The sequence below is a fragment of the Mustela nivalis genome, assembly GCF_964662115.1.
Source record: "Mustela nivalis genome assembly, chromosome: 14".
NCBI lineage: Eukaryota > Metazoa > Chordata > Mammalia > Carnivora > Mustelidae > Mustela > Mustela nivalis.
Window position 1 is genome coordinate 40,672,038 of NC_139033.1, and position 27,958 is coordinate 40,699,995.

At 37.5% G+C, this 27,958-nt stretch overlaps 1 protein-coding gene and 1 long non-coding RNA gene across 4 annotated transcripts in view; one reads left to right on the forward strand and one right to left on the reverse strand.

Annotated features, from left to right (window-relative positions):
- Positions 1-27,958, reverse strand: part of DCC (DCC netrin 1 receptor) — a 1,135,716-nt gene that overhangs the window by 312,799 nt on the left and 794,959 nt on the right. For all 3 annotated transcript variants that reach the window (XM_082699428.1, XM_082699427.1, XM_082699426.1), the window contains exon 9: positions 17,352-17,506. In XM_082699428.1, coding sequence (XP_082555554.1) covers positions 17,352-17,506 — 155 coding nt within the window. The remainder of the gene's footprint in view (positions 1-17,351; positions 17,507-27,958) is intronic.
- LOC309848191 lies at positions 1,038-27,770 on the forward strand. The gene is made up of 3 exons (XR_014302888.1): positions 1,038-1,422; positions 1,688-1,793; positions 27,550-27,770. It is a non-coding gene; the product is annotated as an uncharacterized lncRNA (long non-coding RNA).

A 27,958-nucleotide genomic window follows, 5' to 3' on the forward strand; every position in this document is an offset into this window, starting at 1 on the left:
AGATGACACAATTGATCTCATATTAGGGAAACAACCAGAAGCATAGAATTATCAATTATTAAATTGTTTTTTTCCTATGTTTTCTATTTTGTTATTTTCTATTTTGTTATTTTGTTAGTATTATCAACAAATCAATATTCTACCAGTTTTAAGAAAATATGGTATGCCTCAAGATACTTGAAGAAAGTTTAACAATTCATCCATTTTATTTAAAAATGTTTGTCTCTAAAACTTCAGTTTGGGAATAAGGGTTTGGAAAAGAAAAAAGAAATCACGTTGATTTTCCAAAAAGTTGTCAGGAACTTTTCTGAGATTCTAAATAAAAATAATAGGAAGGTGAAAAACATCTAGGATTAAACTAAGATTATATGAGGCTATATAGAGAAGCAAGTGTTCCAGATAACATGGTAGTTAATATTACTGTTATCTGGACTTAAGTTCCTTGAACTTTTCCATAGTTTGGTTCCCTCATCAGACAAATGGAGGAAGGAATATTTGCTCTTCTCAATACTTAACATTGTTGGAAGACTGCAAGGAAATGATGAATGTGACAGGAATATAGGAAACACAGCATTCCATAGTTCTGTAAGGTATAGCCTGAGTCCTGAATCAGGATTATGTTTACAAAACAAATGTGGCCAAGAGAGCGTCTGATAAGAGAGTAAAGATTTGCCTGCTGTGTCATAAGAACACATAAAAGTTAAGCCTTTCATGCTCCTCATAAATACTCCAAATAGAGTTACTTTCACTGTTACACAGACCATAAATTCATGTTTAATTCTTACAGCAGATTTGGAAGCAGAAATTCCTCGGAAGGGCATGCACAGACCTCATGCTTGCTTCACACTTATTTGAGATTCATCCGTACTTCAGGATTGTATTTCTGTACACAAAAATATCAGTTCTCTATAAACAGATATGCATCAGAGGATCAGGTATCTTCAGCTTATGTGCAACCTGGAGTGTTCCCCATGGTGATAATGCAACTAAATCCTAGCAACCCTTCTCAAAGTTGGTTTGTATTATGGTCAGTATGGGAAGAATCAATATTTGATGTTTGTAGTTTTAATAGAGCAATAAATGACTTGTATAGATTGCTTTTATAAAAGAGCCCTGCTGTCATTTATTAGAGAAGAAGGAAGTGGCAATCTTTTTCACATACTCGAGTTTTTTTCTACATACGGCAAAGAGATCCTATCTTAAAAAGATAGGATCTCTTTGGGGAAGAAATTTATCTTTTATCTATCTCTAGGCTTTAAAAGATAAGGAACTGCCTTGGGTAAACTGGCTCTTTTGGGAGGCACCATAACTTAAGGAAGAAATTTAGAACTCTATTCTCCTGCCACATAGGTTTCCCAGAAGTCGCAGATCTGGGCTTCTCTGATGCAGGAGATGCCAACATACCCCATCTAATAAAATTTGGTGAGAGAAATTAACAGTAAAGAATATGGATTCCAGAATGAAAGACCTGCGTTCAAATCCAGTACCCTTGCTCAGGCTAGCTGGCTGGGGTCAAGCTACTTCATATCTTTGAGTTTAGTTTTTCTTATCTTAAAAATGGGGTTAATACTAATACTTACCCCCATGAGTTTGTTGTGGAGATTCATAATAAATAGCTTCTGGCACAAAGGAAGTACTCAATAAATATTAAGTAATTTATTTTATTTTTTATTTTATTTTTTTACAGTGTACAAGGCATTGGAAGAATTGACTGAGTAATCAGTGAAAACTTCCATAGAACTGACAGTGTTGGGTTGCAGGACACAAGGAGTCTGAAGAGGGATTCAGATGAGGTGAGAGAGATTGCTGGGGTGCAACTAATTGGATCTTAAAAGGCCTTGGGAAGATTTTGATCTTTTATTCTAAGAACAAGAATGGAATTGATGAGTTAAGCATTTTATACTCTGCTGGTTCCATGAAGAGTGAATGAAAGGTGATGAATGTGGGTATTGGGAGCCTAGTTGCGAGAGTATTCTGTAGTATAAAAGACAATGGTTAACAGCTCGAGTTAGAACAACAGTAATGGGGAGGGATTCAAGAGCTGTGTGGAAGGTAAAATCAGCAGCATTGGATGTACTGGAGATGGGGCTGTGAGGAGGATGGAGGCACCAGGAGTGACTCCTGTATTTCTAATTTGCATAGCTGGATGTTTCTGGCGTTGTTCACTAAGATTGTTAATACTAGACTAGAATTAGATCTGTCACGTGTGTTAGTGTGTTGGCAGATGAATATTACGTGCTTGTACCCACTGTGGGGTCTGAGGTAATTCACTCTATATAGACATGTCCAGTGGCTTCTTTATCCCCAGACAGACAGTCATAATCTAATATTTTTCTTCACTTTCATTTCTTTTTTAATTTCTTGAGCTCCTAACTAGATAATTTCATACCCAACTTTGATGAATGTCCTCATCACATAATTTTTCTCTTCTTTACTTATTTCTCCTGAACTTTTTCCTTCCTTTTTCCACATACATAGTCAGCCACTTTTCAGGCACATCAACTAGTCTGAAGATTTGGGGATCATCTGTTTGTTCTGCTCCCACCTTACTTAGCTCCTCTAAACCCACACTTTGATTTTTCTTAAGGCACTCAACATAATTACCCCAATTAACAGATCAGGCTGTGCCTAAGGCACTTTTCTCTGAGTAATGTATATGCATGTTAAGAAATGTTGTTCCCCTTCTCTCCTGACTCTTGCAAAAAGAGCCCAAGATAAAATATCTTTCCTAACAGCAGCAACATAAAAATTCCGGTAACAATGAACCTGGGTACACATTTGACCTTGACAATACTGAAATTAATATTCACTTTGCGATTCCACTGACATTTATCACTGAGAAGCACCTTTAATGCCCTTACACGTGCATGCATGCAAGGGGAAGATTGATAATCGCACAGGGCAGAAAACCTAGTTGTCCTCTATCTCCAGGAAGCATCTAAAAGGCTCCCGGTCTGCTGACTGAACCACCCGGAGGATTAAGTTTATTTTATTTTCAGTATTCAAAAGATAAGAAGTTTATTAACCACATGGAAGATTTAGGCTTGCTCCGAGATAGCAGCAGGAAGACAAATAGACTTCAGCAGTAAATCATCTCACAGAAGTTGGACGACGACTTTAAGTAAAACTGAACACAGGGACATGGTGCACTGCCCTGGATCATCAAATGTATCCTTTCTCTCCCCAAGCCCACTTCCTTTGCTTTGCTTTTCAGTGGTCACATACAGTGTCAGGCTAATAGGAAAACAATGCCTTTGACTCAAACATACAAAGGCTATCGATTATGATGATGTCCATTAATGTGGAGTCAAATAAGGAAAGTAGTAGTTAACTATGAATGCTATTTAGGCAAAACTTTAAGAAGTATTTCTTCGAAGATTGTTAAATTTAACCACTGTATTTCAGTAACTCCTAAACTCAACTGAATATCAGACTGGCCATTTTCTTGACGTCCTCCTACTTGGAGGTACGACAGAAGAGTATTTACATCTAAGTCATCACCATTCAGTATAAATATAATGTGATCTAGGAAGGCTCACAGTAATTTAAACTTTCTAGTCGCCACATTCAAAAAGTAAAAATTAAATAATCATGTATGTTTAACCCAATATGTCTAAAATATTATCATTTCAAACTATAATCAATATAAGATTTGCTAATGTGATATTTCATACTTTTTCCATACTAAGTCTTTAACAAATAGTGTTTATTTTTACATTTACATCTCAGTTCGGGCAAGCCATACTTCAAGTGCTCAACAGCCACTTATGGTGAGTAGCTACCACACTGAACATGGCAAACGGAGACAGTGCGACTAGGTTAATTCAAGAACTCATGGATTGAAATGGGGAACACTTCAATATTTCCAAAGATAGTGGCAAAATTACACTAAATTATAAGAGGGTATAGAACAAAACACATTCAAGGAACGCCTGGGTGGCTCAGTGGGCTAAAGCCTCTGCCTTCGGATCAGGTCATGGTCCCCAGGTCCTGGGATCAAGCGCTGCATTGGGCTCTGCTCGGTGGGGACCCTGCTTCCTACTCTCTCTCTGCCTGCCTCTCTGCCTACTTGTGATCTCTGTTTGTCAAATAAATAAATAAAATCTTAAAAAAAAAAAAAAACCAACACATTTGAGGTGGTAAAATTAATCAAGGTGTTGGTATAATCTAAAATAAGTCAGTGATATGTTAAATCTATGATTACATTTTTATTTGTGGTTAAATATATTAAATGATGAAACATAACATCAGAAGTAGCAACAACTTATTTCTGGGAGTCTTAAGTATTTTTTTGTGAAGCTTGCATGAAATACAAACCAACTAGCCCCACTGAAGGATGGAAGTAATAATTATTATTTTTTTATTTCCTCACAAGATTGTGGGACAAGATTTTGAATCAAAGCAACAGACTGCGGGTTAAGATCAATTACGTGATTTATAAGAGAAAGTAGAAATTATATACTTAGCATGTTCCTCAGCAGTAGTTAGTACAAATCATTCAGATAAACCAGTAACGTTGGGATTTAAAAAAAAAAAAAAAAATTATCCTATCATAGCTATGTTTTTTGAAGTAATGGGAATTTTAACTCATAAATGTTTTAAAATGCAGTTAACTTTCAATTAATTATTTTTCTATTGCTTTGAAAGAATGATTGCTAGTCTTAGTTTGTGCACACACGCACACACACACATGCACTCACACATTAGCACTGTGGCAAGAATGGTACGCTAGGTTCAAATCCAAGTATGACAGTGTTAATTTTGACACATTTAACTTTATGATTTCTCTCATGGGAGTTGGGCTGGGCCAGAATTCTTGTTCACAGGATATTTCTCAGGTACAGGGGATTGCTATGGGTCGAATTTGTAAGATTTTAAGGTGTAACACACAATTACTACTGTAGGTTGTAGCTGTTAAAATCAGAGCCAACACATGGCCTTCACTATTCAGGAGGAAATGCTCGTGGGATTTTTATCAACTGATGATCAAACCAGGGGAATCTGAGCATGCAGTTGGTAACTGTTCTCACTCGTAGCTTCTGCAAACTTCATTATTCAGATGATTCCTTTCACTTAGTTAGTTAGGGCCACCTGGGTGGTTTGCAGTCCTTAATATTCAGAAAACACTATGTCTTACAGCCTACAAGGCAGGATTAGAATTCTGGAGAAAGGAAGCAGGTAGGAGCATAATCATATATGATTTTAAGGAAATGAAGGATGTTTCTTAGTACTTCTTTGCTTGAGAGATAATGATTGAGATTGTTTTTTAAATGAAAAAGTAGTTTCTTCATTAATTAGAAATATATATATATATATATATATATATATATATATAGACTCAAGTCTCTGCATTCCAAAGTTTAATATATATATATATATATATATATATATATTTTTTTTTTTTTTAAGATTTTATTTATTTATTTGACAGACAAAGATTACAAGTAGGCAGAAAGGCAGGCAGAGAGAGAGGTGAGAATGCAGGCTCCCTGCTGAGCAGAGAGCCCGATGCCAGGTTTGATCCCAGGACCCTGGGATCAAGACCTGAACAGAAGGCAGAAGCTTTAACCCACTGAGCTACCCAGGCATCCCTAAAATATATATATGTTAGAGTTTGCTCAGTCTTCACTTAGATTACTTGGAATTTCATTTACAATCTGTGTGATTTGTAGGACAGTGTATAGGTACTGGATGGGATACTATCCCCCCCCCCCCCAAATTCATGTGTACCAAGAAAGGCCTTTGAAGATACAATTAGTCAAATTAAATAAAGTCATACTGTGTTGGGGTGGGCTCTAAATCCAGTATCATGGGCGTTCTTATAAAAAGAGGCAAAGAGACATGAGACATGATGGGCAGACTGCTGAAAACTGCTAGCACCTAGGAAGGATTTTTCTCTAAAACTTACAGAGGGAACATGGCTCTGCTAACACCTTTATTTTGGATTTCTAGTCTCCAGAACTGTCATAGAACAAATTTCTGTTGTTTTAAACACTCTAGTTTGTGGCACTTTGTCACTGGAGGCCCAAGAAAGTAATACAGCTAATATGATCCCCATTTCATAAGAAGAAATTGAGAATCAGAAAAAGTAAGTGATAGGATGCCTGAGTAGCTCGGGTGGTGAAACAGCTGACTCTGGTCTCAGCTTAGGTCTTGATCTCAGGGTCTTAAGTTCAAGCCCCATACTCGGCTCCATGCTGAGCATGAGGTCTACTTAAAATAAATAAATAAACAAAGTAAGTGATTTTCTTAAACATACGCAGCAGGATATAGAGAACATGCCAATCTTGAACCCATGTCTTTTGCTTATTGGTTTAGCATTGTATCCATTTTCAGAAAATAAAAACATAAACAAAAGGGAACACACAATTTTTGCCCGCAGAGTTGTTTAACATAAAAACCCAGGATCAGGAATCTAGACACAGGCCTGCTGATGCCACCAGTGCTCTGACCAACCCTGGGACTGGCCTCAAGTCTCTGGATTCCAAAGTTTACCTTTGCAAAATTCCACCATTGGGATCAACAAGGTCAACCTTACTGTATGGTTTCAACATTATGTTTCAGATCATTTGGATAAATGTTTTAGACTTTGGGTGCTCTGAGGTAATGAGGGATAAAAGACCCTGCCACACCAAGAAAAGGATAAAGAAAAGGAATGTTGAAAGATAAAAGGCAAACTCCTCAGCTTTGTGGTCTCCACTTGGGCCTAAACCCAGCATCTGCTGGTAAAATTCCAATGCAGTCCCAGAGCGGTAAGGTGATTCAACCTCAGGATCTTCTGTGAACAGACATCTCATTAGAATCCAGTCTCCGGTTTAGTGAACACAGGCAGGGTACATGTCAGAAAACAAGCTGGTTCTGGGATAACATTTATTTTGGCACTAACTTGCCCCTTTTGGATCAGTTCCTCAGAAAATCTTGGCAGCTAGCAGACTGGGCTGCAGATCAGAGGCTCCTTTTAGGCACTTCTTGCTGGTAGCAGTCACATCAAATCCTACTTCACTGGTCTGTAGGGAGGCAGTCTAAGAAGCAAGCTTCTCTGTGATTGACAAATTTGTGAATGTCTGCTGTGCATGGCGGTGCACACATCCCTGCAGTGCTTTCATTAGGGACATTTGGGCACAGATGTTTTACAGTTTATAGCATGGGGAATTCTTCCATGTTTTTCCAACAATTGTTCAGCTTTACCACTATTAGAAGCTGAATACCACATGCATTTGGCTATTGGCCTAGTACTATGTGGCATTTTCTCTTATTTTTATATTCTACATACTCGGCACCTTCCTCAAATACAGTCTAACTAGAAAATAAAACCTACACACATTTAATATTCAAACCTAATATGTCAAAAAATAACTCTTGATTTGTCCTAAATGCCCTCCAAGCCAGCTCCTTCCTCAGCTTCTGATCCCAACAAATGGCCCTTTGATTCACTGAGCTTCTGAGGGCAAGAACCTAAGAGGAAAACTGACTCCTGTCTTTTCTCGCATCCTACACCCTCGAGCAAGACTTGTCCCTACTTTCCCAAGGTGTCCTGGATCTAAAACCAAAACTTGAGCTACCAGCATCTCTTGACTGAACTACTGCATTAGCCTCCTCTCTGCTCTCATTCCCACTTGAAAAGGAATAGTAGATTATGCTACTCGCCCCTGCACAGATGCCTCTGCACTGAGGATTAAATCAGCCCTCCTTACTGTGGCTTTCAAGGCTTTTCCTGGCTGAGCCCTGCCACCTGTCAAACCATCTCCCATTCTCTCTTTCCCTTGCCCTCCTGCAGCATGGTCGGTGGTCTTCTCGTGCTTCCTCTCCAGGGCCAGAGTACTTGCTATTGTCTCTATCTGAAATGTCTCCACCCAAAATCTTTGCTGGCACCCCTCCCAATCATTCAGATGTTTCCTTAAAATGCTGTTTCTCTAGAATTTTTTTCCTGACTTTCCTTTCTAGAATCATCATTCTGTTCATTCTCTACCCCCTTAAACTTTTTTATTATTTTGCATATTTGGTTTTTGTTTGTTTATTATATCTCCTGATCACTAGCATAAATAATCACTAATATAATTAATATAAATACCTCATCAAGGTAAATATTTTGTCTTTCTTTTTTACTGCTGAATTCCCAGTACTAGGAAATACAGGGTAGCTCATGGGGGCACACAATGAATATCTGTTGAATGAATGAATGAATGAATGAGTGAATGGCATGATAGAATTCCAACAAAGTTGGAGTGAAAAATAAGGTTATGCAGGCTGAGACTGATCCATATGGTAACTTAGGTCAACAGGCTCTGTGCTCTTAGAAATCTTAAGTCTAAAAAAAGAAAAAAAGACTTATGAAATACCCTAAAGAAAAAAGGAGATCATTTCAAACACACATGAAAAACACAGAGATAGAAATGAACAGACTATGTTCAGTGTTAAGGAACATGATTGCAAGAAGAATGGTTAGAATCCAGCAATGGAGGAATACATGATTATAAGAGCTACCATTAATGAGGACTGGCAAAGTACCAGAGATCAGGCTAAATATTTTATAGTAATTATCTCACTCAGTCTTCTGAATAACCTTTTGATGATGTACTGTGATCCATTCTACAGATTTTCTTTTAAGCTTTACAACATTGCTGCAAGATGTCTCTCTTTTACCTCTGAGAAAATGGTAATGTAATAGACCCTGTTAGCTCGTAAGTGAAAAAGCCAGAATTCAAAACCAATCTGACTTCTGAATTATTGTTCTTAACCACCTTTCACTCTCCTTCCATTGGGAAGACCTGGAACACCAATTATAGATTTAAATAAGGTGGTAACTAACAAGTTACTTGCATTAACCCTGGGCTCAGAGTTCCACCGGTTTGATAAAAACTCCATGATTATTTCCTCCTGAACGTGGAGGGGCAATGTTTTGACTCTGATTTTAACAGCTGCAATCTAACACAGTAATTGTGTATCATCACCTTAAAATCTTTCAATTTTGACCCATGGCAATCCCCTGTACCTATCAAATATCCTGTAACCAGAAATTCTGACTCAACTCAACTCTTATATTAGATATGATTTGGGGCATCCCAAGGTAGGAAAATTGGGCAGAAACAGAAAAGAGTTTTCATAGAATAGTGACCAGTTATGGGTTTCTTTTCCTTAGGTCTACAAAGTAGAAATAATATCTTTATTAAAACGATACAGTAATGCAGGAACATTGGAGTTAGAGAACAATAGTCACATTATGCCCTTTTGTGTGGCACATAAGATTTATTATATACTGCAGCAAGCAGAATATAAGCCACAGCAAAAAGAATCTGTAATAGTGAGGTAATTTAATTTGGGTTGAGTATCATATCAGTTTCTTGATGTAATTCTTTCTAAAATACATTAATATTGCACACTAAAACACAACATATATATGTGTGTATAACATATGTGTATTAAATAGCATTATCTCTTAGAGATTGTAACATATAATGTCATGGCTTTTGTGTTCTAATAATATAACATATATAGGCATTAAATTCGATAGTACTTGTACACTAATACCTTGTAATTGTAACTTCAGATTTAAAAAAAGAAATAATTTGATCCCACAGTATGATTTAGAACAATGTATCTTACAGATACATTTTCATCAAAAATTTCATCCCTAATTTCTTGGGTATTAGTCTACCCATCTTATTTTTCTTCCTATCCTCAATGCTTTACAGAGGCCTGCGCACATAGTAGGTGCTCAAAAATGCTTTTATAGACAGAATAGATTTAAAAAGCCTCTCAAGATGAGAAAAGGTACAAATACAGTGTGTGTATTTGTACAGATGAGTAGAGCATACTCTCTTTCTGTCCTTGTTTTTCACTAGCCACATTCACCAGCTCTTCATAGACTCAGGTGTAACTGAAGGAATCCCATAAAAACACTCAGCTCAGCTGTTTCATATTTGGAGTAGAGTTTTATTTGGCTGCCCCAGCATGATGACAATATCCCTAAAGATGCTCAAACTCCAGTTTGTTCTAATACAGTTTAACAAGCAACCTACTTTCATTTTTGCTAGGGTGCACAACCAGACTAGGCAATTAAACCCCAAATCAATCTATCTTAGGGGAACCCTATTTGTTCCAAACGGGATACCTACTCTTCTCAAAAACTTCTCATTATTATTATATTTAATTATTATATTTCCATGTCCTCTTTCTTCATACTCTCTAATATCTCTCTACATTATAGTATTACTATCTATCTATACACATCTAACATAGATAATATCTATAGAAATTATATAGACAGGTAATATCTACCTAACACAGATGTTATAATTTATATAATTTCTACCAAGCAGATAGCTTCTCTAGATATTTGGTTGTACCAGTGGAAGAGTCTTGAATTATGCTTTGTGCTCAGAGTAAAAGAAAATAGTGATCCAACAGACTCTTTTGGGTGAATGGAACTTAAAATGCCCCACTCAAGCAATAGGTAATCTTTGTCTTTCATCTTTAAATGTGAAAAGATACTTACATGTCTTTAACCTGAGAAAATATTTAGAAAACTTTAAATGACTAACCAGAGAACATGTTCAGTTCTAGATTCTGTGGGCTTTTAAAAATAAATCTTTTATATTTAATTTGTCAACATTCAAAGAGGATTAATCATTAATGTTTTTAATGCTCTGTTTAAAGTATTTGCCACTAGACTACTAGTCCTTAAAAGCTATAGTAATATCTGACTTGCTTTTGTAGCCTCATGTACTAGATTAGTGTCTAGATTAATGGTGTCCAATAGAACTGTTTGCAATAATAGAAATGTTCTCTGTGCCATCCCACATGGTAGTGAATAGCATATATAGACCATTGAAGTGTGGCTAATATGGCGTAGGAATTAAAATTTTAGTTTTCAACTTTATTTAAATTTTAAGTGTTTAACAGTTGAAATACAGCTAATGTGCCAGGATTTTGAATTTTGTTTTACTTCAGTGCACCTAACCTTATATAAACACATGTGACTAATAGTTACTGTACTGGACAGTGAAGGTCTAGAACTTAACACAAAAGAATCATTTTTGATTGAATGAATACATGCATGAATGAACTACAGAGTGACTTGCATTTGCCTTGAATTCTTCTAGTGTGATTAAACAACCCATCCTCCCAAGCTTCCCTCTAATTCTTCCACTGCTATATTTCATTATAAAAGACATAATACCTCACCTAATTGACCATTAAATCCAAATGGATTACTTAAGTCTTCTGTTGCTGAGGATGCCAAACCATAAGGCTTTAAATGTCTCTCATCTTGTATTTGTACACCTAAAAGCCTGTTTTGCAATGAGGGACCTTTTAAACTGCATTAGCATCTGTGTGCTACCAAGAAACGATGGAATGTCAGCACTTACCATTATTTCTTTCTATGAGTAACCTACGATTATGCACATGACAGTGCAACTGGATCATTTTTTATTGGATCATGGTCAACTCTCCTTCCACAGTCATCCCAAATAGTCACTCAAATCACCACACAGTGCACTTAGTAATCAAAAACCAGCTCACATGATAAAAATAAATGAGCTAGACAGAACTATGATTTACTCAATCTATAGGAACAGTATGAAATAAATATAACTGATATTTATTATCTCGGCCATACATTATATATAGATCAGATTCTCCCAGCAAATTTGAAGCCACCAGCTATTCATAAAATGGCAATGTTGTGATACATTTTATGGGATAATAAGAGTATTTTCTGATCTTAAGACCTCAACATTTAGTTAGGGATGAAAAGATGTATATTGGGTAAAATTGGAGGACAAACTTTTCTATCATAGCCTGGTAAATTACAGGCAGAGGATAATTAGGGGAAAAGTAATAAAATATATAAATGGCTGATTGTATAGTAATCAAGCCAGTTCCAAACTATCAACAAGGTATTATATTAGCCTTATTACCTACTGAGTGTCCCACTTCCTTTGCAAGTGCCAGGAAATAGGGATTATGGTTCCATTTGATCCTGTTAGGGGCAGGGAGTTTCTCTCTGTCAACTGCCTACTAGATGCCAGTTAAGACTCAGAAGTCTCCTATCTGTTACCACATTTCTTCTTCACAACCCGGAAAGAGGAGGAATAAATCATATCTCCAGTTTATAGTTGGAGAAACTAAAGTCTCAAAGATTATGAAACTTGACCTAGGATGTGGGTAGTAATGTTTGGTCAGACAATGCTCAGAGACCTATCAGCTGCTTTCATAACACCATACACATAGAGCCCTATAAGAATGAACAAATGAAGAAATGATTGAATGAATGAATGAATGAGAATATATATATACATAGTCTCTTTCTGATTGATTTATTTCACTTAGCATAATCCCCTCCAGTCCATTCCTTTTAGAGAATTTTTGATGAGTTTTTTAGTTGTCAGTCTTATGTATAACATGGCATATACCATTTTTTAGAAATATGTATTTTGATATAATTTGTTTTTATTCAACTTTGTTGATTACAAATACTATGTGTGTGTGTGTGTGTGTGTGTGTGTATCTCCAAAGAAGGAGGGAAAAAGCAAATATGCCTATTCCTCTAGATGCTATATTCCAAAGTGACTCAATTTGGGGGGGGGGTAGCTTTCACTCATCTTTTCAGTGTAAATATAACAGACTAAGAATATTACTTATAACTCAAATATAAAAGGGCTTTGTGGATAATTGGGTTGTGGTCTAGCAAATAGGCTTCCCATTCTAACTGAAACCTCTAGCCTGTATGTGGTCCATTTTAACATCCTTCATGATTAAACTGACTTAACAGCATCTTAAAAGACCCCAAATAATAATTCAAAAACTCTCCACATGTGGTATGAAAAGATTAGACAAGTCTTAAGCAGGCAGGGGCTTAAATCGGACCGATAATACAGTGGAGAAATTATACACCATAAAGGCAGGGGAAAGAAGCAAGGGCTGAGCAAAAGGAAGATATAATCGGGGGACATAAACCTTCCCATAAATCAAGCTTTTCTATTCTGCGTGATTATTTCATAAACTGGATCTTGGGCTGTTGATCTCTTTAAATGATTACTACAAAATCTATGCACTTTTAGAAACAGTTGCTGGCTGATTTATATTTCAGACATATTTTCCATTAGTGTTTATTCCTTGAGAATATGGTTTTCATAATAGAGTTGATATTTTCAAATATTATGGAAAACTTGAAATTCAATTTGTATAAAAGCTATGTAATTTTAGTGTACAATTACTCCATCATATTTGGAAAAACAGTGATAAAAGGAGCAACCGAACACACATCCAGATGAGACACATTTTCAAAAGATAAGATCATTTTGTCAGGGAAAGAAATAGAGATAGAAATGTCCCCTCCCCCGAACCTTGCCCTCTAAATTCTGAAATTCCACCCAAATAATAAAATCAGCCTTTGAACTTCCTCTCAAAACAAAGAAGGGGGGAGGGGAAAGGGACAGGGAGGGAAGGGGAGAGAAGGGAGAAAGTGAAAAGAAGGGGGAGGGAGGGGGGAGAGGAGAGAAATGAAGCACAGCATCTCCAGGCTGTCTTCCTCAGCAACTGGTACACGACTGAACAGACTTGAAGAAGATGAAGTGTTCCTTATCCTAGACATATTTTTAAATTGCCAAAATGGCATTTTGTGTTAACAACAGAAGATAAAGTACACATGCAGTGCCTATTAGTCATGATAACGTAATTTATTTATCCTAATGTCTGTAGTAAAGACAGCAGGTGAGCTACACAGTATTCTTAATCTAAATGAATTGAAGGAGTTGGCTAACTGCTTTGCACATCTAAAGGATATTCTGAATGTACTGTTTATCTAGCTGATTTGTTTCTATGTACCTATCCACCGAGTAGGAGGTGAATTTTCCAAGGTAACTCTCAACAAAACAGATTTAGGTCACCATCCAAGTAAACAATGTCTGGCAAAGGAAAGAATTCTTACTCCATACGGTGGTAAGACCAGAAGTGATTTAATAAAACAGTGCTGTTACTGAAGGCCAAAGTACAGTTAGAATCCTAAGGCCATTATCACCGCTGTTAATGAAAAAAATTTAAAGCAGTTTCATGTCACTAAAGCAGAAAGATTCTACATTTCATTTTCTGGGGAAAATATATGAGACAGTAGTACTAACAAGCAATGTGCTTTATTCACTCAATCGTTTAGTTTTATCATCATTTATGCTAACTTCTAAGCAAATAAATGCTTACAGAGACAAGCACCCAGTGAGGTCCTCTGCACCAACTCTCAGACTACCTTCTGAATGGAAGACATACAAAGGTCTGAGGCAGCTGTCTTTGAAATACACATATTTCAGATACAATGTGAGGCAGACACAATGTGATTTGGGCATACAAAAATAACTAGACATTATACCTCAGCTATCACAGGTAATGGGGGCCACATGTAAATCCATGATTGAGATGGTAATATTTCACTTAACAACTTGTTACAAGTTCCCTTACTCTACTTGCTTTATTATTGTTGCACATTTAGAATATGTGCTTCCTCAAGAAGCTTCTGAGATCCCTAAGTGCTGTTATTTCATTACACACATATGCTTTTCTAAGGTGCCTCAGATGTCAGGGAACAGTACTGGGAACATAGCAGATGTTTATTAGATAAAATTATAAACTGAATTATGGCATTTTTTTAAACAAGTTAAGGCCACATGTGTGATGCCAATAATTACTGTCTGATTTTCTTTTTAGTAATGATACTAAATATGGCAGAGAACGTTATATGACGAGTAGTAGTTTCATGAAATGAGGCATTATTATTAGTTGGTATCCTTTCTTTCCTGTGGCTTGGAAAAATTGGCATAAAAGAAAGTGATTTTAAAAAAGAAAAATCCTCTTGGAATTGATTATTTAAGCTGGAGACAGAAACAATGAAATTGATAGAAAAAAAAAATAATGTTGCTCAATCTTAGAAAACAAGGCTGACTACTTAGGGTTTTCACAGAATGTAATGTAATCATGTCTAGTCAGCCTTAAAATGTACACTAAAACAATTCTATGGAAAACGTTAAGATTAGGAAAGTAAAGAATTCAGATAATTCATAGAAATTGGATATTTTGAAAATGAACATACTTTTAAAGTTTAAGTTCTAGCACTAGCAAACTGAATGAAGTTTTCCATTAGAGAACTTTTTCTTTTTTGTACTTAAGTTCAGTTAGCCAACATATTGTACATCACTAGTTTTGATATAATGTTCAATAAATCATCAGTTATGCAGAACATGCAAGGCTCATCTCATCTCGTGCCCTCCTTAATGTCCATCACCCAGTGACCCCTCCCCCCTCACCTCCCTTTCCACAACCCTCAGCTTGCTTCCGAGTCCAGAGTCTCTCATGGTTGTTTCCCTCACTGATTTCTTCCCAGTCAGTTCTCCCTCCCTAACCCTATTGGCCTCTGCATTATTCTCATATTCCACATATGAGTGAAACCGTGTGATAACTGTCTTTCTCTGATTGCCTTATTTCACTTAGCATAATCCCCTTCAGACCATGCCCTTTAGAGAATTTTTGATGTTTTTTAATTAATACATACAACATGGCATATACCATTTTTTTAAAAATACGTATTTTGAGTGTTTGTTTTTATTCAACTTTGTTGATTACAAATATCAAATATTCATAAAAGTTATTGATTCTCTCTCTATATGATCTATTAAGAGTAAGTCAATGAAGAAACTGTCGAGTAAAACATAGATATTATGAAGTGGAAATTGGCATTATTTAGTGATTTAAGTGCAAACATTTAAAAACATTCTCAAGAACAGAAACTTGGAAGTAGAACCAACCTCATTCATGAGCATAACAACCAGTGATGTTGTGCAAAGTCCTGCAAGGAATGAGGTTTAATACCCTGTTGTAGCTTCTGGATCCTGCACAGGAGCCTGTGTTTCCTATTATTATCTGAAACCTGTACATTACTATGCCTTTAAAAATGCTGAGGTTTTATTTTTGTGAGGCAAGTATTTCTAAGATTTGTACAGTTTAGGTATCTCCCCCACCCCTAATAAATATTTCATTATAATTCTTTATCATCTTTTCTTTGCAACCTTGGCTAAGTGGGGGGAAAAATGTAGATTTTGCCAAATATAGAACATGATACAGGTACCCAGACTACCTATCAGAGGGTAACTGCTCTCTCTACATGATGATTTAAAACATCCAAGAAGTAGGGGCACCAGGTGGCTCCACTGGTTAAGTGTCTCGCTTTAGCTCAGGACATGATCTCAGGGACCTGGGATCAAGCCGGGCATATGCTCAGGGGGGAGCCTGCTTCTCCTTCTCCCTCTGCTCCCTCCCCAACCCATGCACACATACACTCACTCTTTATCAAATAAATAAATAAGATCTTTAAAAAATTAAAATACTCAAGAACTGACATAATGCAAAGATTATTTCCTCATATTTACCAACTAAAATATTTCTAATTAGTATTTCACCTTCTTCCAAAAGCATATGAGATGATTCTGAAATGAAACATTGTTTTTAAAATGAGCAGGAATCTGAGCAGAATAGTATCATTCATAAAAAGAAAAAGGAGTAGATACAGCTAGGTCTTCAAATAATGTAGTTTGTTATAGGTAGTCACTTCATTTACACTTTAGATTATAATAAATTTTTAACAAAATAATGCTGAAAAACTGTTCATCCATAATCCATCTTTTCAAATAACATTAGGAGTTTGTAGGGAAAAAAAACACAAAATTTTATAAAATAGATATCCTTCAAATGTATAGCCTTGGAGCTATTTTATAAAAGTAGAAATCACTGAATTATCACATGGTCAAGGAATACTGAACTGCTTTACTTTGGGATGATATAGCTTAAAAGAGGGATTTAAATTGGAAGATAGTGAGATTGGCCAATAGAGATTATCCCTTTCCCTTTCTTGAGTTGAGACTGGCAGTTGGAATCTCCTTAAGGGCATCCAGAGTACGTTTAAGTTCTTTAACGGGTCCCTGTATTTGGAAGTCCCATGTGGTTGATCTCTCACCTTTGGTGTTCTTCATAAACAAACTTGGGAAACCTAAAAAGTCAGTCGAAGGCGGCTGAAACCTGATGCTGATGATAAAGGCCTAATCAGCAGAGTCCGTCAGTCACTTAGGAAGTGAACTTGGAAACTGTATGGATGAATTAGGCCTTCCTAGTTGTTAATTTTCCATGACGGCCTAAGTGGGGAGGCCATTTTGTTAAAACGTTATCTTACCTTTAAAAATCCTCAAGTTAAATATGTCCCTTCCAGAATTATTCCTTCCATTTTAACCTTAATTTCTAGGAGAGGATTCAAGGAGATTGCCAGCAAAAAGAAATACTTTCTAAATGTGTCTTTCTATGTTTATACTCACACTCAGGCTGTGTAGCCACTTTGATGGGTTGAGAACTCTCTCCTGGTCCCCACTCATTGTAGGCCACAACTCGGAAGGTGTACATGGCTTCTGGCTTCAGGTTTCCCACGGTAAGCTGAAGGGACCCAGGCTGGGATGTATTCAATGCTCGTTCCCTGGGAAGTAAAAGTTTCAGGGAAAGATTATTCTAACATCAATGCTTTTAGCCAAACTTTTATTTAATGTGCCAAAGCAGTGAGGTGGACCAAGGTTTGCTGACCATTTCATGCTGTTTTTGCTATAAATCGAGGCCTCTGAGGTTTATTGTGAAAAGCACACTGGAAGGACCCACACATAAATACTGCAGGGTTTGGGGGGAGCTCAAGTTTATGCCATCGCCATGAAACTTGCAAGTGAAAGTCTTTTCCCTCAACACTTTACAATTCAGAATGCAAAACTCATGACAAAGAGCTATTAAAATAAGAAGAAACATCTGGAATGTAGACAGGAAGATGCATTTCGTAAACATCCGGCTAATGCTAGAAATCAAGGTCTCAATTATTCCACAAATCGGTCTTTGTCAGTGTTGCCAACAAATGCATTTATGCATTTTCTCTCATTGTAGGAAAGGAAAAGACAGATGCTAAGTGCTGCTGTGCACAGAGCTTGAGCTCCTGTGGTTAAGTTAAGTGCAATTAGTGAAGGAGGGTGGATTCCTTTCTACGTGAGGAGAAACTGCAACACAGGTCAACTTGCCTTGTTCTTCAAGCCACATCTACATGTGTCCAATCCATTTCCCAACCAAAACCTTCCTCAGTTGTTCCACACAAACAAATTAATGTGCTGATCCTGGTGCAACCGGTAGTCTATATTAGGAGAGGGCAAGCTCTCCCGATATAGATGCTAACATAGAAGAAACAATAGCTACTAAAGTGTTCTTTAAAGATACACATGATTATAGACATTTGTATCCTCCTTGGTTTCATAGAATTGACTTGGGTGAAGAAGGAACTCCTGAGCTACTCAATTGTTTGTTAAGGTTTCTATTTCTAGATGGTATCTCCTGCATCTTAGTGGGATAGGATGCACATTTTAACTTTGCAATTTGGTTTTATTTTGTCTGGGGAGATACTTGAAACCTAGTTTTGTCTCAGGGCAAACAAGTTTCCAAAGAGAAAAATAAAAACAAACTTTTAAGGGCATTGATGGTGAATCTTGGGCATGTATGCAATGTGAATTTGACAGATATGACAGAGACTGGTTGATTCATCATCAAACCCATTTTTCTTCTTAACATGCTTGATGGGATTTCCCAGCCACTGTGAGGTCTAGATGAAGCCATGGGACTCGGTCTACCCAGTGAGTCTGAGTGAACTCCTCATGTTCTGATTCCGGGCCTAGCCTAGTAACGTGTTTACTTCTGTGTTCTCCTCCTTCACCTAGGAGCTTGAGGTATACAAGCATGGTTATGTTGGGAGTTATATATTGATGACAGAGGAGTCAAGGAGAAACCATAAGAGACTCTTAATCTCACAGAGCAAATTGAGGGTTGCTGGGAGGTGTTGGGGGGGGCATAGGGTGGCTGGGTTATGGACACTGGGGAGGGTATGTGCTATGGTGAGTGCTGTGAATTGTATAAGACTGATGATTCACAGACCCGTACCCCTGAAGCAGATAATACATTATATGTTAATAAAACTATTCAACTGAGAAAAAAAAAAGAATCAAACAGTTTTGAGTCATTATAAATATTAGGCTTTGTTTGTTATGCAGTTAGTGCTGTTTTATCCAGTACTACTAATAATTAAAATATATACCCTGAGTGGTTACCAGAGTCTAGGGGGAGAGAGGAAGAAGTTATTTAGCGGGTACAGATTTTTAATTGGAGAAGATGAAAAAGTTCTGGAGACAGAGAATGGTGATAGGTCTTTGAATGCACTTGATACCACAGAACTCCTTACTTAAAAATGGTTAAAACTGTAAATATTGTGTGTTATATATATTTACCACAATAAAAAACAACCAAACAAACAAATAACCTGTGTGAATCTTAATATAGCCTAAGGTTTAGATAGTCCTTAGGAGTGCTCTTTTTAAGTTGCTACAAGGCTGAACTGTGACTTATGGTGGGGGCTGAGGATAGGGCAGAGTCTGGGTGGGATTTAACAGTAACTGAAAGTAGGTAGGGGTAAGACATCAGATAATGCTCCCATATACCACATACCACACTGCTCTATTCTATCCACCTAAGATTATTTAGGCCAACAAGTTGCTTTGGGAAAACAAAACAAAAGAAAAGAAAAAAAAAAACAATGAAAGCTCATAATCCAGATTGTACGCCTTGTGGATATATGGATTTTTGCAACTTACTTATTACTCTTTAGCAGAAGAACTTTTAGATACATTTCATCATGCAGACCTTTTTTATAGATAGGGTGATTTTATCATCATTTTATAGATGCAAAGGTATTTGGAAGACAGCATTTTTTTTCCCTAAAGGACTCATAGTGGATAACAGAGCTAAAAACAGAATCTGGGGCTTCAGCTTCTAAACCCAGTATTGATATCACTCAACAATTGTAGGGAAAGAATCGTGGGGCTATTTGGGTCATGGGCACTTTGGGTAGAAGACCCGAGTTTCCAAAGGAGTAGAAGGAATTCAGAAACCACTGTGAGATGAATCTGTCCCCCACTCTGATATCTTTTCTAGCCATCCATGACAACATAGTTGTTATTGAAGGTCAGATACCAAACTTCTTGGGTATCTGTGAGGAAAGAGCTTTCATAGTTGACTTTATTCATATACTACTAAAGAACCGAGGTAAATGAGCTGTGTTCTGGGACATGCTGACATAATCTCTTCAGCAAGTGTTCTTCAAAGGAAAAGAGAAAATAATCAAGAAAATTTGGGTAAGCCCATGTAAGAATGTCCAAGATCATATAATGAAAATATCACTCACATATAAAAGTAGATGCTAGATTTTATTATGAGGGAGGGAGTTTTAGGTACTCATAATCTCTATCAGCCTCCAAAAAGTATTCCAAATTAATAATAGTCCAGAAAAAAGTATATTCATTATATGAAAAATTGATGCTTCCTCCATATTACATTAAATGTGAACAAAGCATTTTCTTAAAGATTTCTTATTTATTTATTGGAGAGAGAGAGACACAGAGAGAGAGTGAACATGAAAAGGGGAAGGTCAGAGGAAGAAGTAGACTCTCGGTGAGCAGGGAGCCTGATGTGGGACCAGATCCCCGGACGCCAGGATCACGACCTGAGCTGAAGGCAGTCGCTCAACCAACTGAGCCACCCAGGCACACTGAACAAAACAATTTTAGAAAATACTTCAACAGTAGCAATCTGGAAAAATAAATACAATTTAAGCAAATACAGTGTATTTTTTCTTAAATACCGTCAACACCACTCTATCCCTCTGCCCTCATCACATGCTAGTACTGCCCTGGATTGACCACTATTTTCTTCAGTGTAGGCGGTTAGTGGCTTAAAACAATGATTTAATATAAACATTTCAAATTTATGTGCCTCTTTTCAGAAATCTGCTCATTTTATCAAAGTGAGTTTGCATCAAAATGCTTTGGAAGCTGTGGGTGCATTCAGCATTCTTAAGTCTGGAATTGTTGTTTTGACTTTCTTATTAATTTATCTGGGCCTGGTTCCTCAGGTGCTGATTGGGGCCATGAAAATGTTTAACTCACAGAGTTTTTCAAAAACTAAATGAGAGGGGCACCTGGGTGGCTCAGTGGGCTAAGCCTCGGCCTTCAGCTCAGGTCATGATCCCAGGGTCCTGCGATAGAGTCCTGCATCAGACTCTCCGCTGGGCAGGGAGCCTACTTCCTCCTCTCTCTCTGCCTGTCTCTCTGCCTACTTGTGATCTCTGTCTGTCAAGTAAATAAATAAAATATTAGGAAAAAAATAACCAAAATTAAATGAGATACTGTATAAACCACATAAGGCAAGAGGCAGGTTGCCTGGGAATCAACATGGAGTTTCATATACGTGATAGTTATTGTTGTAATTTTTATTATTATAATTATATATATATATATATATATATATATATATATATATATATTTGAGGAGAGAAATTAAGAGGTGCAATCATAAAATAAAAAAATATATCAATAGATTTCATTGAGCTCTATGGGTCTGCTCCATTACTCTCCTAAAACAAAACACTTTTTAAAAATATTTTTTGTAAGATTAATTTTGTTTTCCAAGAGAAGTTAAATTTTAAAAGTGGGCATAACCAGAAGTATTGAATAAGTTCCAATAATGGAAACAGTAACAACTTTTAAAGGCGGAGGCTTCACTGACAGCAAACTGAGAAGGAATTGGTGTTCTCTGTGTCCCACGGGGTAGCTGAACAGCCCTGTGAAATGTGGTGTCCTTACTGCCAGTGCCTGGGCTTTGTTGCCAGGCTGCTCTGGTACTTCCTCGGGTCCTACAAGGGGGTGGGGGGTGGTCTTCAAACTGCTGGAGGCATACTAAAGCATTCTGGGATACGGGCATTTCCTGCCTGTTGTCCTTCACAGATCTGTACGGTTCAAGCCCCAGAGATTCGCAGGCTTTTGATCATTCCTTTCATGCTTTAAGAGTTCAAAAATAAAACATCACAAATCTTTTCCCAACAAGTAAGTCACACCTGAGTTTGGAAGAGCAATGTATTACTCTGTGTTTCTCTCGTCTCCCAATAAGCCAATGGCAGCCACCTGAAGTGGTTATACTCTCCAGAGTCCTCACTTGCACCAACTGGTAATTAGGATTTTCTCTCTGTGCACTCTGGTCCATGCTCCTCTGTGAATGGGCAGGTAAACACCCTAGGGTCTGAAGAACAGAGACCAGTAGCTGTCAGGCGTTTGCCCAATGACTGGGAGGGCTGTTCTGCCTCTTATGGTACCAACTACCCTTGGAAAAGCAGCAGGGGCCCAGACCAGCTGTCTCTTGGTGAAGTTCTCTCCTCTGACTCTGAAGACATAATGTCTTCAAATTCACAGAGCTCAGAGGCATGGTCTGTGGCATCAGATATATTGTCAGACAAGGCTTCATGACTTCCCTTCCCTTCCCCGAACTCTGAGAGGGTAGTGCGTGACTTGGGCAGGTTCAAAATTAGTTGAATGAACTAAAGGGAACAAGTCACCTGTGCTTTCTAGAATCCATTCACTATAAATCCATAAACTGAAAATCCACAAAGAATAATAAATAAATAAATAAAGCAAGAAAGAAAGAAAGAAAGAAAGAAAGAAAGAAAGAAAGAAAGAAAGAAAGAAAGAAAGAAAGAAAGTCCGTTTCCTTCTGCTGGTCGAACACAACTGTGGGCCACTTGCCTTCTTTGACCCTTACATGGAGACCAAGAAGAGTTTCCAAATAGGAGAAATTTCTTCCTTGTAAACCTGAGTTTACTGGAGTAAAACTTTAGGTGCTTTAGATCAACTGGTAGAGATTTCTTAGACAATACTATCTATGTTCTATAAACATATTCTTGGGGTGCCTAGGTGGATCATTCAGTTAAGTGTCTGACTTAACTGGATCTCAGGGTCTGAGACTGAGCCCCTTGCTGGGGTCATGCTCAGCACGGAATCTGCTGGTCCCTTTCCCTCCCCCTTTACTCCTCCCACTGCTCTCTTTCTCTCCCTCTCTAAATAAATAAAATCTTTAAAAAAATAAATAAAAGCAACTCCACACTCTGTGACTTAATAAAGAGGATGCTGCTGCTTTTCTGAGATCAGATGGTGAAGTCTTAGGTGCTGATAAATTCTGAGGCACAAAGTCCAAGATGGCATCATAGAAGGCATCCTTGTACAAGTTGCATTAAGACCTAACTCTGCTTAGGCTGTATTCTTCTGTGCCTGACATCCAGCCCTGCTCTGGTTTGTACTTACAATGTATTGTATTAGAATAATAGCTTTTTCTGGTTTTTTGTTGTTGGTGGTGGTGGTGGTGATGGTGGTTTGTTTTTTTTGTTTTTTTTTTTTTTTTGATCATTGATCTTCCCAGTTCTTTCTTCTATTGATTACGGATGGGCATACTCTTCTAACATCTGTAGTCTGTAAACTCCATGCCCCAGACTTTGTGCTGGCTGCCATTCTATGGTTAATACATTTCAACTCCTTGTGACAAGGTCTGAAGACCATCAAGATGAGGCTCAAACATTTTCACACTTATCTACAACAACTAACCCTGCCCCACAATGCCATATCCATCTCTACTTCTTGGTCTGTTGCCATTCTGCCTTACATTAGTTTGGTTTTATTTTGTTTTATTTCAATTATCCTGGAGTTACCGTTTCCTGACTTACAGTTCCTTCTCAGTTTGGCAAAAGCTTGTTCATTTCTCAAGCCCAATCCAAAGAAAATAAAATCTCTTGACTGAAGCTTTCCTACTATCATGTCCTCTGATTCCAGCAGCATTAAATACTCTCTTTCATGCTTTTGCTCTTTTGGTTTATAGATCTTTTGTAGCACACATCACATTGCATTACTAGGGATGCCTGTCTTTCACTCAGTTGTGAATTTAGAAGAAAAGCCATATTCCACTCACATTTTCACTCAGCATATGTACCCACTGAATATAAACATGACTATGTTGCTGGTGCTCAAAGATTTTTAAATGAATATGTAAATAAATGCAAAAATGTTCATAGAATAACTGCATACCATTTCCACATAGTGTAATCTCCACAATGTTTAGAGCGCTGGACCTGATTCCAGTTTTCTATCCCATCTTAGCTGGGTGGCCTTTGGCATGCCACTTCATCTTCCTGAAGATATTTCGCTTTCATCATTTGAAAACAGAGTGGGATCTACTCAAAGTAGCCTTTCTAATCTAATAGTCTTTGTTGGGAATAGAAAATTGTGTGTGGATGTGTGTGTAATTGAATTCAACACTTCTGTATTTACATTTCAGAAGTAAGTAGACTTTTAAAGATTAAGCATGATACTGTTTCTTACTGGATCATTTGTAACAACATGTCTCTAGTATACAAATTAAGTAAACACATATTGTCTTGCCCAAGTGCACCAGGGAATTAACATTTAGTTACAGCTGTGAGGTGAGCAACGGATGTTGTCTTGAGGTATCAAACACCTAATTAGTTGCTTAAAGGGGGGTGAGTTACAGTAATGTTACTTTATAGAGAAGGAACTATGTTAATTTTAAAGGAAAGATTTTTAGCATCCCTGTTTTATGTACTCTGCTTTCACTCTGATTTTTTTTAGTGACAACAAAAATGGTGCAATGATGAGAAGATTTCAAAACTGAAATATGGTGTCTACTAAAATAAGGCTCAAAATGACAGCAGCAATAGCTTATCCAGTGCTACATTCTTTATTACCCTAGAGTCATAGAGTTTGAAATCAAGAGCTATCTTGAAGGACAACTGGGTTCACAGGTGACTTGCCAACAGTTAATGCATAATGGAAAATGGAGATCATTTAGTTGGTCAAAGGTATTTTGACTAAATTTTGGCTAAAAATTGCTTTTTTTCTTGAATTGTTAAAAAGCATAGTCTGAGGCACAGACTTTTAAAAAATTTTAATTTTTTTTTTTTAAGATTTTATTTATTTATCAGAGAGAGAGGGAGAGAGAGTGAGGACAGGCAGACAAAATGGCAGGCAGAGGCAGAGGGAGAAGCAGGCTCCCTGCTGTGCAAGGAGCCCGATGTGGGACTCAATCCTAGGACGCTGGCATCACGACCTGAGCTGAAGGCAGCTGCTTAACCAACTGAGCCACCCAGGTGTCCCCAAAATTTTAATTTTCAATTTTCAATTTAATTTTCAATTAAAATTTTTAGCATCTAGTAAACATTCAAGGGACTAGTTATGTAACAAGTAGCTACTGCAATAAAACATTAAAAAAAACCTATCGTTCATGGAAAAAAAAAGCTTTTTGTTTCAAATTGTTAATTTTATTTAGTTTTAGCCTCTGTCTCTAATAAATATGACTCAGTTCTGGGTCCTTTTCTTGCTTTTTTGGAGGGGGGAGTTTTGGGGGGGAGGTTGGGGAGCTGACCCATTTTCTCCTTTGAAACCTGCAGTTACCATCCATATGCTGACAAAATACTGACATATTTACATATTTCTGGCCCAAACTTCTCTGAGCTCTAGCCAGGTTCCTTATTCCAAAGGCCCTACTTACATTCCCACTTGAATGTATGTAAAAAAAAAAAAAAAAATTGTCTGAAGCTGAATTTATGATCTTCATTCTCAAGCCTGGGTCTTCTGCAGCACCCTAATGTCAGCGGCTTACCCTCCCATCCTTCAATTTAAATAAGCCCGAAAACTAGGAACTATCCTTGCAAACATCCGTTGTCTCACCATGACTGCTAATCTGTCAGCTGCTATCAATTTTGCTTCTTAAATATCTCTAGAATAATATTATTTCCTCTGCTCCGTCTCCACTGATCCACCATCCTCTCTCACCCGGACTTTTGCAATAGACTAGATAGTTTCCCTGCATCCACCGGGATGACCACAGGGGTCTAACTTCCACGCTGCAGTTCCAGTCCTCTTTTCAAAATACAGACCTGATTATGGCCAGGACATTATGCACACATGTCTTCTCTCACAGAAGCACATTCCTTTCCTTTAGAGCTCTTAATTCAGTGTGTAGTTATATATTCCTCAGTGGAATGATCCTCCCAACATTATTAAACTGCCTCCAAAGAGGCTGTTGGCTTCTGTATTATTCTCAACACAGAGCCGGACACATAGTCAACTCACGAGTGAATAATGGGTCATTCATTTGTATATGGCTTTTATAGAGGGCATGTTTTATTTTTCCGTATACATTAAGCCCATTGGAAGAATTAAATCACTATTCTCTTACTCAATGATCTAAGGACATTTCGAGGTAGAAAGGACAGGGCTTTACATTTTTACAGAGAAGCAGAGTGAAAGGGGGGCTAACTTGGCCAGGCTGTAAGCCAGGACCACAGTGTGGAGCTTTGGATTCTGAGTCTTGTTCTCTTTCCTTCACAACACCCTCCCTTCATAACGAGCTTCATCAGCTGCACAGCCACAGCACTAAAGAGCGGGGAAGGAAGATGTAAACACCGTGTTGGAAATGTAATGCACGATGAATTCTAAGATGAATCCTCCATGTCAATCACGCAAAGGCGGCCCTCTAATCCTGAGCAGGGAGCAGAGGTTTTCTGAGGCAGCACAAAGCAATGTAACGCATACCGGGCTGCAAGTTGGAAGGCCCAGTCCCACTTTTGTCCTGTCGCAGAATAGGCATGTGACCTTAAGCAAGTCAGGGGCTATCTTGGAACCTTCCCTGCTTCATTTGCAAAGTGAAGATACCAGTCCTTTATCTGCCTACCTCACAGGGTTATTGTGAGGATTAAATTGAATGATGCTCATAAAGTGTTTTAATTCTCTCTTCTGAACTCCCACAGTACTTTATATGTATGTCTTTTAGGGGATATCTTTTACTTTGTATGGTACCATGAAAGGTCACTGGACTAGAAACCTTGCATTTAAATCTTTCTTCCAATATTTACTAGTTGTGTAGCTTCTTAGCAGTGGTGTTTTTGTTTGTTTGCTTGTTTTGTTTTGTTTTGTTTTGTTTCAGATTCTCTGAACAGAGTGAGGCATGCCGATCAGTAAAATGGAAATTATCATACCTGCCTTATCTGAGGATCAAATGGGCTAACATTTATAAAGTGATAAAGTCCTCTGTACATATACACCTGTATTTCATTGCTCTCCATTTCTAATACACACAGTCATCCACACATAGCACTGGCTGACAAGAATGGAGTGCTTTTGGAACACCAGGCAATAAACAAATGTTTGAGGCACTAATGATTTCTGAAGCCATCCTAGGCTTACATGTCAATTATGATTATTATCCCATATGAAGGATCTATCTCACACGACAACCACACAGCTAGTAAAATTCTGAGCCAGGATTGAAACCCATGCAGTTCAATTCCACAGCAACATTACCTTAAGCTTCTGGCTACCCTGTGTCACACTCCATAAGTGACTTTAGATTATGAAATGGGAAGTATAGTGTTCTATACATGTCCAAAAAGTTTGCTACTGTGTCTATAATTGCTAAAGAAATGACGCATACCAACTTAGCAATTAAGTCAGAAAGTTACTGAAAAGAAGTCTATGGAAGAATTCATGTCATAATTCTGAAAATACAAAAAACAAAACAAACAAAAAAAAAACTCTGATTCTCTTCCAGGTTCATCTGTGAGGAGCAAGTCAGTCTAGTGACTGAGAACACCTGCATCATATCCTGGTTCTACCACTTACTAGCTGTGTATCAGAGAAGAAAACGTCTTCTTTAAGCCTCATGTGGATAATGTTTTATTGTGAGGATGAAGTAAGACAATTTATGTAAGAGATGCTTCCCCTGACATCTGGCACAGTAAATATTCAATAAATACTTTCTCTCATCATGAATGCTTACTCTATGGCCTTTGGCGTGAGACTTACTCCTCCTCTGAGTATCAGTTTCTAAATGTTTAAGTAGCAGAAAGTTGTACTATGATTCCAAAGATCACTTTCTATTCAATGATTTTTAGGTACAAGGAAGGGATAGCTGGATAGCTGGGAAGTCTGGCTTTCAGGTTTTGGAATTTATCCCACTC